Source organism: Aulonocara sp. 'chitande type north' Nkhata Bay, linkage group LG2, assembly GCF_057382095.1.
Source record: "Aulonocara sp. 'chitande type north' Nkhata Bay isolate Kocher_YH1m ecotype deep benthic linkage group LG2, A_spYH_male_GT1.1, whole genome shotgun sequence".
NCBI lineage: Eukaryota > Metazoa > Chordata > Actinopteri > Cichliformes > Cichlidae > Aulonocara > Aulonocara sp. 'chitande type north' Nkhata Bay.
Genome location: NC_141345.1, coordinates 27,950,016 through 27,962,893, shown reverse-complemented (window position 1 = coordinate 27,962,893; position 12,878 = coordinate 27,950,016). Strand labels below are relative to the sequence as shown.

Genomic DNA, 12,878 nt, shown 5'->3' with positions numbered 1-12,878 from the left:
ATCCCCTCCCTTCTATAAACAAATATCCTCACTTTTGCACGACTCCCTCATTTTACTGGATGGAATATTCCATGCAAAGCCCTTATTCAATAGGTTATCAATTTCAGACTTGCTGAAAGACTTGTTGCATTATATAACTGTATGTCTTATGCTTTGCTACTCAGGTTTCTGCTCTCTGCTTTCATCTGATTAAGTGTTCGTGTAAATTCATTATTGATTTTTTTGTTCTTTTGCATCATCCTTAGAGAGCACTTAGAGTGAGATTAGAGCAAAGACAAGAACAAAGAAAACTCCCACTCACTTCTGTGTAATTATTTCTTTATTTTTTTAATAAAGCAAAGCACTTCCATAACAGTTTTTTAATTTTTCATCAAAAAAAAACAGACTCTAATGAATGTCACAGTATGTCTCATGTTCTGTTCTGAAACTCACAGTCATCATCGAGGTTTGGTTTCAGATTTAACATGTGGGGCCGACGTGGACTGTATGTCACAGTTAGGCTTCATTGGTCGTAAACAACACACATACACTTTTCCATAAACACATACTGGGGTTAGAAAGGTTCAGCTTATAAAGAGAAGAGATGGTTCAGAGTGTAAATGCTGCATGCAGTTTTAAAATACAGTTCTTGGTCATTTTTTGTGTGTATGAAGGATTTTTTTTTTCAGATTTCAGGTTAGAAAAAAAGCACATACAGACATGTAAAATAATAAAAAACAATATCAGGTATAAGTGTAATAAAATAGGACTTCTGGACTTCCACACAACATGCATACAGGCACTCACTTTTCTAAGATAGATGAAGATCCGTCTCTTCCAGACTTTTCTAGACTCTCTTATCTACATCACTTAAGTTTCACTCACACAACCACAACAGAAAATTGAAACCCACACACAAATCAGTTATAACTCCATGTCTGGGATATCGAAAACTTTTAGATTTATAAAGGGCAAAGTGATAATAGTGGAAATCAAGAGGGGCATATTTAATTTGCTTGCCATCCTTTTACAGTCTAAGCATCTCTTCTATCTTCACAAACAGCTGTTTACTACGATCAAAGTACAAATCCATCTAGTCTAAGATACAGTGTGCTGGATGCATATGTACAGTGATGGTGTGTGGTATGTACAGATGGTTTGCTGGCATCTCTGGGATCACACAAGGTTTTGAATCTGAAGGAGGGAGGTTAGTCACTCCTGGTTGCATTGAAGTGAACACCTCAAACTGCTTTACTTCTCTCCTCCTAGATCTCTCTTGTTAATCCACATCTTTATCCTACTTCTGGTAATGCCAAATAATCTTCCTTTAATAATGTTAGTGATAATTGGATGGTGAGTACTAGTTAATATAGAAAACAGCTGGATAGTTTTACAACGCCTGCGCTGTTTACAGCTGTGATAGAAAAAAAAAAGACATCTGGAGACCCCACCAGCTAACTTCGTAGTTTTCTGCCTTTGTGTTGTCACTGTCATTCAGCTCTGATGTCATCCTAAGCCTGTACTATGAAAGATCAGGTATTTCACGATCAATTGTGTCTGGCTCTACATCAGCTCAACTGACCTGGCACTTTTAAGCAGCTCCCTGCTGCCTTGCCTGTCTCCTGCTTCAGTGTAGCACCCCTTGCATGTTGAGGAGGCAACTGAAAGGACTCAAGATCCAGGTTTTTGTTAGTATTAGAAAGAGGAGAGGGAGAAATCAGAGAAAGAAACAGGTAGAAAGGAGAAAGGAGTTCAGCTGAAAAGGAAATGGAAGGAGAATAAGAGTATGGTGAGGGTGAGGAGGTGGAGTGGGCGTGGAGTGATGGCTAGGGAGGAGAATGAGGGGAAGGCTTGGTCGTCATAGCTTGGAGCACAGTCCAGCTCAACACAGCGGACAGAGGAATCTTCATTGCCATAGTTGGTCCAGTATTCTTCTTGGTCGAGTTTGGGGAGGGCTGCCTCATCAGCTGACAGTTCATACTTGGAGGGGAACTGAGGCTTGACCGCAGGGAAAGGGAATGACTTCACTGTTTCTGAGCTCTTCTGGTACAAGGACTTTGATTTGGATTCGGGTTTGTTCTTGGAGAACCACCAGCGGGTCTTGGTACTGAAGGTGGTTGTGGTGGATCCAGCCAGAGAGCCGGGGTCAGGAAGAGGGCAGAGAGCGAAATCCATTTCTCGGAGGAATCGGAGGTCCTGACCACGACGTGTAGATGGGGAAGTGCACACAAGGTCAGATGAGGAGATGCGGGCCTTGCGGAACCACTCCCAAAGGGGACGTGCCTCACAGCCACAGGACCAGGGGTTACCATTGAGGCGGAGGAACTGGATGTCTTGGACATCTTTCATGGTCTGTCCTGGTAGCTCAGCCAGGGAGTTGTTGAACAGGTAGAGGATGGTAAGACGGCCAAGGTCACGAAAGGCCTTGCGGTTGACCTGCCTGATGCGATTGTCATGCAGAAGGAGACGGTCCAGGTTGACCAGACCCCTGAACACATTTTCAGTGAGGGTACGGATACGGTTCCCATGCAGGAACAGATGGGTGAGGTTGACCAGATCAGAGAAAAGGTCATCATGCAGAAAATGGAGTTGATTTTCCTGCAGCAAAGTCAAAATGCAACATTTAGTGCTGGGAAAAAAGTGAAAAGTAAAACTATAGACTGCATATAAAAGATACACATAGTCTCCAATGCAGAAGTGACTTAAGCTTGCAATCTGTTTAGTTGTCAGAAGGGGGCGACTGCTGGTTTAATTCTCAGCTCATTAGACACTTTTGTGATGAGTTTGTGGTTTCAGTCACTAGTTTAATGTCTTACCATGCAAACCATGATGTTCACATTACAAATTATAATCCCACTAAGACTAAAATAAATGATGATGGATTGTATATATATATATAAAAAGGCTACTTCGTGATTGCAAGTTGCTGTCTTAAAAAACTTGAAACTAATGATTAACATCATAATGTTTACATCTATCTTTAATATACAGTCTATGAGAAAGACTAAAGAAGCTGGGTATGGTGGTTTTTGTTAAAGACTGCATACAACAGATTCAAGTCTTACAACAAAAGGTCAAAGCTGATTTTGAATCCTGAAATCTAGAAATGATTGGAAGCTCACACAATGTGTGACACAAAAGCCGCCTTTAACGAATTACTGAACATCCAACATTTCTCTTTGAGTCAGCGATCAATATGAGCAGTAAAAATAAATAAATAAAAGAATATCTCACCTCCCTCTGATTGCAGTTATAATTTATGCACACGTGAGAAGTGATCTGTTTGAAAGTAGCTTTATAACACTGAGAAGTGACCTGCATTGTCTGAGTCACACTGAATGTGGGATGTGTTCTCTTTAATTCCCTCAGAAGGCTTCTTGGCAGGCAGTTATTGTCTGATTGGAAGAGAGTTTAAATTCAGGAACAGATGAGATCTCACTGTTAGCTGCCAAAAGCTGACAGCAACCAAAAAAATAATGCACATGGCATCTCTGCAAGCTAATTTTCAATGCATTAAAATCAAATCACTGCCTGTTATATTATATCTCTACTTTAAAAAAAAACAACTATTTGGATCTATTGTACTGGTTTTGAAGTGATTTAAAAAGATGACTTTAGGTTTTCTTTTTCACTTATTTTAAATAAAATTAACTTAAGGATGAATATGAAGTGTTGTAGTAATTTTCCTGCCTTCTACAAGTGGTGATTGTATCACCATCCTTGCCATCTATATGTGTATTTTAAGTTTGGATTGATATTACTTCCTCTGACTTGTAGATACACTTGCTGAAAGTAAATGTGTGGACATGTGTTTTGTTTTTTCTTTTACAATTTATATTATTAGAAGATCTGTCAACTACCCACTTAGCTTACATTGATCATTATCTGCATTGAGTTTATAGTAATTAAATAAATCTATTGTCATATTGTAAATCTATCCTTATACGATAGTTTCAGTGTTTTTTAACTGCTCAATGGTTCTAATTTTCTTTGTAGATATACATTTCTGCATCTTTTTATTTTTACAACTTATTTTTGTTTGCATATAAATGCCTGTGGTGTGTGCAACTCACGCTTCAACACGTGCAATATGAAAGCATCAACGTGCGTGTGGGTGTGCAGCCTGTGCAAGCTTTAAATCAATTCTACAACACAACTAAACGTAGTAATTTTGCATACCCTTGATCATACCCATGTATTACTATCCAACATCTTACTGTGAACGTACTGGTCATCTTTTAGGTGTGTGTGTGTGAATGTTGTCTTTACCTGCAGATAGAGAAATTGCAGGCTGTACAGCTTGTGGAAGAGATCATGGGGGAGAGTGGCCAGCTTGCAACGATGCATATGCAGGCTCTGCAGCTTCTCCAAGCCCCTGAAGGCTCCACCTTCCAAGTGGCGCAGTGAAGGGTTGTCACCCAGATCCAGCTCTTCCAGTACCCTGAGGTTACTAAAGGCTCCGGCCTCAATCCATGTGATGTTGTTGCCATATAGCCAAAGCACCTGCAGAGGAATTCAACAGGACAGCAAAGAAAAATAAGAATAATGGCATGAGAGAGGAAAAATACATTTCTGCACATAATTTCTATAAATAGTGTTGTCACTCTGCTCACTTGTGTCTCAAAGCCAAAAGAGTCTGCGCGAAGCTCTGTGATGCGGTTGTTCTGGAGGAAAACACGTTGTGAGTTGTAGGGCACACCGGCCGGCACTATGGTGAGGTTCTGGGACTGGCAGCTGACCGTCATGGGCGTAGGGTAACACACACACAGCTTGGGGCATGCTGTGACCCCACCCGGCTTCACCACCACCAGCCACAGAATCAGCCATAGGGTTAGTCCACCTGGAAAGAGAAGAAAAAGGCAATGTTAGCATGCGAAAGCTGCAGGAGTAGCAGCTTGGAAAAACGTGCACATTGTGTGTGAGAAAGAGTGACTGGCAAAGAAAAAGAGATTGGATTCAGCTTTAGGTACCATTTCTTTTTCTTTTTGTCTGTCTGTCAAAACTTTTGTTTTGTTGTTAGTGATTCCTTTTAACATCGCTGTGCTCTTACCCGTGACCTGTTGATGGATTCAGAACCTTAGGTTTCATATATAATTCAGCAGCTTACATTACAAAAATCAATCACCCATTCATATCCACCTTATCACTTTACCTAAGTAGCAGTGGATTTTGTGACATGGTTACATAACCGTGGATTTCAGCAGTTTAGACTATAAATTAGCCACAAATCAAGAATCAAAATATATTTAAGAGGCAGAAACGAGAAGCATATTGCCTCCCTGTTACATTTACCCCGTTTTCTACTTCTCAGGCTGTTTCAACCAAAAGGATGTTTCCGCTGAAAGGTTGTCTACGCGGAGGGCACGCGTAAAACTAGTAACCAAACCCGGATCAGTTTCGGTTCTTATGATTAATTTAGCAGCTTCTTGGCATCGCTCAGATTACGGTGCACAAAAAAGTGGGCAAGGCGGGAAAAGTACATGCGTTAAATATTAACGAGGTTCCTTTTCATCTATTGTGCGCAAGATTTTCCAGCGTCTCACCCCTGACCTCTTAACAAGTTGGACTATTAGCCGCGCTGGACGCTGAGAGACAGCTGGAACCAGAGCTCTGGAGTCAAATAGGGCATATGTCTTTCATATTTACACTAACGTTAAAGTAACAAATTGTGCGCGCAAAACTCATGCTTTTATCTCTCCATGCGTAAAACAGTATGGAGAGCAGAGGAAAAAGCTTTGACCAAGTAACTTTTTAAGCAGATCACAAAATCTGTACCCCAGAGTGAGCATCCCTGACACGTTTCTTTAACTCTCATAATATGTAGCTGACATATACAGTTTATATTCACAGTAAAATGATTAGAAAACAGTCAGACTGACTGCGCGTAAATCGAAGTCTACACTTTGTTTTTCTGTCTAACAAAGGCTGCTTAAACCCAAAATGACACGACAATATTCCCTGAAAACACTAAAAAAACTGAAACGTGTTCAAAGGTAAGTAAAAAGGTGTCAGCTATAAGCACATGAATGCACCTGTAGAATCTGCAGATGCAAAATGGTGAGGAACTTACCCTTGTAGTTGCGGGCGCTGGAGCCCCTCACGGTGCGACGAGTTTCCATCTCGAACCAAAGCCGAAAGCGAGTTAGCCTGCACGGCGTGGAAGTGCCTGCTTGATGCTATCTCTGCTGAGATTCAGCTCTGGTGACCGAGTCACTGCTGCTTCAGGCAGTGACGTACCGGAGTCCCGAGGAGCTTTTTATCCCCGTGGCCGGTCTTCGCCCACTGCCGTGGGTAGCGGAGGATCCTCTACGTCAGCCTGGGAGGAGGAGTTACCGGAGGAAGCGACTAGAAAGGCAATGGCAAAGCTTGCCACTGTCATCTTGGCGGCAGACCTCCACTGGCTGTCAAAAGAAAAATAATATAATTCAACATTAATCATTTATTATGCTGTGATAATGAAACACAACATAAACTAGAAATTTTATAATTTGTTTTTATAATTCGTTACATTTTCTTTCTGAGCATGTATTAAATATTCTAACCATTCCCCAACGTTTAATACAAATATCCAGTATTTAGTTTAACTATTGCAATAATTTCTTTGTTCATCGTTTAAGACAACTCGCAGTGTGGGAGGATTGGAGGTGGATGGAGGTGACAAAAAACTAATAACTGGGAAAAAAGTAAGAATTATTGCTGCATGACTACTGCACATTAAACGAATTTGTGTGTAGCCTCGTGGCACATGTACTCTGGGGAGGTGGAGGTGGGAAAACTCATCTGGCCTTAAAGTCAAGTTATCGTTTCTCTTCTTCGGTGTAGGCCAGGCTAGAAAGAAGCCGATAGACGCCTACAGTTCAGAATAACAGATGAACATGAAAGGGAAACCCAGCGGTGGAGCGAAATCATCTACCACAGCATATGACCTGGTTATATTAGTGTGTGTGAAAGGGAGAGATAACACCACTGACATATCGTAGTAGTACAACACCAGCACATCAGGCTGCATTTATTCACACCAATCCTCTTTGCAAATGTCACATTTACCAAAGCAATGCATTATTAATCCTCCAGTGGACTGATGAAATGTGGATTTTCTTTGCGCTGTGGATGTGAATAAAGATGATGGGATGACTACCAGTAAGTTAACAATGACACAGGGACACAGAGTACCCATTTGACTGAATAGGTCCCATAAGTCGCATCCTTGAGCCAATTTGGCTGCAGAACAAATGATTTGCTAGAAAAGGCGCGAAGCAGCGCGCACGGGCGGGACGTGGGATGGATGACAGGGGACATGGAGCTTTGTTTTGTTTTTTTCCATGTGAAATTAACTGTGTCAGGGCAGGGGTGGGCAGAGTTTACTCACAAGTGAGTCCTTCCTTCGTGGCACGGGTCAAGCCCAGGTCCAGCATGATGCGCATCATCTGTTCCCCAGTGAACACACGCTCACCAAAACCTGCTCCTTGAAGGTCATTTGTAACTCCAAGCTGTGAGCGAAGCGCAGGCAATAAAAACCGTCTGGAGTCACACGATTTCTTGGCGTCGGTATAGTGATTGGGGGAGGCAATTCAACAAGGAGGCATTAGTGGCCTCAGCGGGGGTCTGTGGAATAGATAAGGTCGCGTGTGTGTGTGCACATGTAATGCACACAGGGTATTCTTGGCCTCAGGGTGAGTGGGGGAGGCAGCCAGCTCACCAACAAGTGTCCACCTTCAAGTGTGTGTCTGCCCACCTGCATGTGGGCGGCTCTTGGTGCCCCTTCTACAATAATGATCTAGTATCCATGCAGACTGAGACAATTTATGATTCATTCTTGTGTGTGTGTTTACATCGGCGCTTACCTGAGACTTACCTGAGTATGTGTGTGTGAGATGCCAAAGCTATGGCCCATCTAATCAGAACAAAATATTAAAGTGGATAAATGTATGCAAGGACATACACACAGGCACACATCTATCTCCATTCCCAGATACATTCTCTCACTTGCCTGCTGTGTCAAAGTGAATCACTGGAACGCTGGCATTTGAACTGGTGTAAACACAGCATGTTCAAAGGATCTGTCCTGATCCTAAAAAAAGTGTTGGTGACTCTGTCCATAACCCCCACTCACACATACAAACATACACACACAGCTGAAGACCTTGTGTGAGGACTGAGTGCGGATCTCTGCCCACAGGGTGGAAATTCAAGGAGAAAACTCCAGAAACTTTGCTTTCATGGCTTCGCTCTCTCAAAGTTTGTCTCATTTACGTCAGGCTCCTTGTATTTCTCGACCTCTTGGTATGGGGGAGGTTAAGCTTATCATTAAAGGCATCTGAGGACCTAAACCCTGTGAGGTATTGCAAAAAGTCATTTGAATTGGTCAGCACAGCTAGTCCAAGAATCGTTTTCAAATCTCTGCCTTTTAATGCACTGTGAACTTGAAAGAAATGTATGAATCAGACAAAATGTGGGTGTCTTTTGGGACAGAAAAGGTCTGACAAGACTTAGCTAACAAGACAATGAATCATTTGATATTTTGTTTCAGTGTCAGTGGAGAAGTTCATGTTTAGTTGTGTAATTAACGTGATGTATCTGAAACCAAATTCACTGCAAAACTGGGAGATGCAAAATAAGAGAAATCTAAAGTGTAGTTGTGTAACGTGTGCTTTAGTCACTGATAACTGAAGTGGAAAGTGGCCCTCTTTAGGACTAAAAGTATGTGGACATGGAACAGGCCAAAATCATGACTTCATCTCATACAAACATAAGTAATTACTTTTACTTTTATTACTCTGGTTTAAAAACCTCTGTTTAAGCCTTTGCAGAAAATCTTAAGGAATTTGTTTTCATTCAGCTTCACAAAGCTGTTAGGTGATAACTTCTCACCCTCACTCTTTTAGTTCCAAAAGCATGAGGTTTAGGCCACAATGATTATGTTTAAAACAAGACAGACACAAACTGTGGCACGCAATAGGCCTCTTCTGTAGGAGATCAGGTGAATAACTTGGTTATCAAAAACTATCACCTTTCTTCACCTTGAGAAGCTCTTGGAATGCTTTTGTAATATGCACTCAGACATGCTTTTGCACTCTAAAGCTCTGTCAGATCAATTCTACATCAACTGGCTGAATCTGAGTACATCCCTTTATACGTCACAATTCATCCTGCTACATGTACCAGCAGTCACTTTTTGAGATATTTGTTAGCCAAGTCCAGTCTGGCCCTCTTATTCTTGAGTGTAACCAGTGGTTTGCACCTTTTTGTAGACCACCTGTATTTACATTCATGTGGGAGTCTCTTCATTGCAGACTCTGATAATGATACACCTTCTTCTACTAGACTGCTCTCTATGTTGTGAAGTTGATTTTTTTCAAGCAAGGAAATACATTTGTGCATCTGCACTTTAGTTCTCTTCTGTGGCCTTTCAGAACTTTGGATCTTAGTGAGATGACCAGCGAGTGATCTTGTCTTTATTTATTGAACAAGATTGTTGAGTAGACCACTCCTGTCTCTGGCAGGTTTGTAATGATTGCCTCCCTCACTTGCACTGATATCTCTTGGTTTTTGTTTATCTTTTGCAGTTTTATTTGATAGTTTAGTTTTTGTTCATCATTCATTTTGGGAGACAAAATCCTTTGGCCCATGGTGTGGCTGGACCCAGACTCCTTCCATCTTTTTGTTCCTTTTTTGCAGGAAAAGGAACAAGAGTTTCTAACAAGAAATGATTCTTAGTGGCAAACTGAAACTGGGGTGTGGTTTTTTTTTTGTTGGGGTCACTGAGATTAGTTGAGCCTTTGCTTGTTCCTAGTTGCGACCTACTAAAAATTGAAGTCAAACACTTTCAAATCACACCTCGAGTGTTTGATTTAAATGCCTTTGTAGTTTTGTACAGAGGCATACTGTTCATGGAAATACATATTCTGCACAATATATAATGCATGTAATGAAAACGCATACAATTCAAGTGATCAGCAACTTCAGATTAAATATACATTAAATAGAACCATTATACTCATTTCTATCTCAACATTTTTATCCTTGGATGGCAGTAAGCATGATTTAAACCTCATAACAAAACTAATTGATCTCATGCTCAGTCTTTTTGAAGCTCTTCAATTCAACAACTGTCTTGAAACAAGTCTTTTTAAGCTCCTCTTCCTGTAAGCCAATCTTTCTGTAGACTGAATGCCTCTCACAAACAAAAGATTTGAACAGCAGGTGGGTGGGGCTGTTGTGCTCACTGCCAGCGCTGTACGCCTGATATGACCATATTAAGGACATCTGCTGTCAGTGACATCACAAGAGAGACAGGACAACCTATGAGGGGAAAGTGAGGCTCGGATCTCCTTTTTCTGTGAAAACTGTGCTGTCGTCATCAACATATGTGGTAAAAATAATTTATGCCCCATATGGGTTTGCTTACTTTTGTCCAACTTGTTAATATTGTAGTTTGTTACTTGCTTCATTGTTGAATCTCTTTTTCTGAGGTCATCATTTTACCAAATGTGTTGATCATTATAATTAAAATCAATGGAACTGGCTGAATTTCAGACAATTTTTGAATAATTTCATTTTTGATAGAATTTCTAATCTCACATTGACCCTCTGAACTAAGTGGCATATACAAATATTCTATACAAATCTCACAGTCGCATGTATTTATACATTTGACAGATCAATTGAGCACCAAATGGAATGTCAGATTGGACTGGTGTGTCAAAATATAATAATAATGGATTGGATTTATATAGCGCTTTTCAAGGCACCCAAAGCGCAATTCCATTATTCATTTACTCTCACATTCATACACTACAGTTGTACCCACAGCTGCTCTGGGGCAGACTGACAGAAGTGAGGCTGCCATATCGCGCCATCGGCCCTTCTGGCTAACACCAGTAGGCGGTAGGGTAAAGTGTCTTGCCCAAGGACGCAACAACCAGGAAAGAGAGCCCAGGGATCAAACCGGCAACCTTCCAGTTACAGATGCGCTTCCCAACCTCCTGCACCACGGTCAAGTCACTCACTTAAGGTTTAAACTCAGAAGAACAAACCAAACACACCTCAGCTGCTGCCCCTGGGAGTGAAAAGAGTGAGCTGAACGTGAGTGCAGTCCTTATATAATGTGTTCCAAGTGAGTTCAATTAAGGGACAAACTCCAGAGTCAACGAGTGTGAGAAAGTAAAAAAGGAAACAAGGTAAGTCACAAGGTAAAACTAAAATTAGAGAACAATCGTCTGTCACAATAAGATGCCACACATGACACACAAAATTAGTTTGTCCACTACAAGACAGAGGTGCACACCGGAGGCCTAAACAACAGGAGGTGTATCACTCCTCCTGGTTTCCACCTCGAGACAGTGTTTACGTTGCCTTTGGTGGCTTTTTGGCAGGTACTGTGACATTCACTGGTACCCTCACTGGCACACAAAACAAAACAACTGAAAATGCCCTTTTTATTGTTTCTTCCTGCACTAAACATGTCAACAGTATTCAAAAAAGATCATCATGTATATAGATTTTTTAATCATATATATATATTAGTGGTCTATCAATAAAATTAAAAAACAAAATAAAAGACTCAGCCTGGCTGCAGCTTGTTCCTATGTCATCCTACATCAGTCATTCAGTATATTCACTTTTAGAATTTATATTCAGTGTTAATTGTAGCCAGGCTCAAAGTGTTAATGCTAGCTTATTTTTAGTAAACAGCATTGTGATAAGCAAAACTAGGGTGGCATGAGATCATTATATGATGGCACTTGCCACCCCATGCTATCCCTGTAGATCCGCCCCTGGCCACAAGAGCCTCAATACTTTTAGTACAGCACTTAAATAAATGTACTTTCCATCCATAAAGAGTATATAAACAGAGGCATCCATCATTTTTTGGCCATGTCTGATGTCCCATTAAGAGACCAGGGACCTCACAGCCTTGAACAGTTTGTTTAGTGCTGCAACTCTAAGCTCAGAGTAGATGATGGAGCCTGATGAGACACTTATTCATTCAGTTTCAGGCATAAACTGTTTTCCTATTAGCTGCCATAGCAGATGGGAGACAGCAGATAAAGGCTGACAATGTGAGGCCTTAACATGTTTTTCTCTTGTTGGACCAATCACAGAGAGCGACACAATTTAGTTGGCACAGCTTGAGGTCGCCTATTAAATCTGTGTGTTCATATAAGACATCCTCTGTCTCGAGAACATATTCATATTGATTAGTGCACACAATTCACCTCATTAACAGACAACCTTATTTTTATCTTCCACTCCTCCCGCTCTCGCTCCTATTTCTGTCACTCATTTATGCAAGTCTGTATTTTTAATTTGGCGAGATGCTGAGGTTGTGATCATCAATGACGCAGATGCATGGATGCAAGGGAAGAACCTGTCACCATGTGCATACACACTGCGTACACATACACACACACACACACTTGATGTGAAAGACTTTGTTCAGTAGCATCAAGTTTTATTTTTAATTTCAGGGCACAGCAGGTGTGGGGGAGTGTCCCTGTTATTTCAGGTGCCAGAGATTTTCCCCAAGTATTCTTCCCCATCTGAAATCTCAGCACTTCCCACAAAAACATGGCAACTGCCACCCGGATTGCCAACAGTATGAGTATGACTGGAGAAGTCATGCTGTCCTCCAAGGCTGCCGTGAATCCTGCAGGTGTGAAGTGATATCAGATCTGTTTTCAACAGATTGAGCACAACACTTCTCTGACATTAACAAACTCACATCCAACAATGTTTTAAGAACATGAAATGATACAGCTTATAGAATCTGAGGACTTGTCTGGTTTGTTTCATGCAAACATGCACCACCTTCTTCTAAAGATGGCAACTACATTGCTCACTCTGCCGTTTGACCTCTGACAGTATCCTCGGGGCTTCAGGATGTGTGCTGGCAGCAG

General features: G+C 41.3%; 1 protein-coding gene across 1 annotated transcript; it reads right to left on the bottom strand.

The window, feature by feature from the left end:
• Positions 1-307: 307 nt before the first annotated feature.
• On the bottom strand, positions 308-6,231 carry rtn4rl2b (reticulon 4 receptor-like 2b). Its single transcript, XM_086315345.1, has 4 exons — positions 6,050-6,231; positions 4,593-4,819; positions 4,249-4,482; positions 308-2,577 (listed from the first exon to the last, which is right to left on the bottom strand). The coding sequence occupies exons 1-4, from the start codon at positions 6,096-6,098 to the stop codon at positions 1,732-1,734; spliced, it is 1,356 nt and encodes a 451-aa protein (XP_086171471.1). The 5' UTR covers positions 6,099-6,231; the 3' UTR covers positions 308-1,731.
• Positions 6,232-12,878: the final 6,647 nt, after the last annotated feature.

Bases quoted from the DNA above. Each gene is read 5' to 3' on its own strand.
- rtn4rl2b (XM_086315345.1), bottom strand. From the start codon at position 6,098: ATGGAAACTCGTCGCACCGTGAGGGGCTCCAGCGCCCGCAACTACAAG. The intron at 4,820-6,049 runs GTAAGTTCCTCA...TTCTCTTTCCAG, and splicing joins CAGCGCCCGCAACTACAAGG to GTGGACTAACCCTATGGCTG. The intron at 4,483-4,592 runs GTGAGCAGAGTG...ATTCCTCTGCAG, and splicing joins CTTTTGGCTTTGAGACACAA to GTGCTTTGGCTATATGGCAA.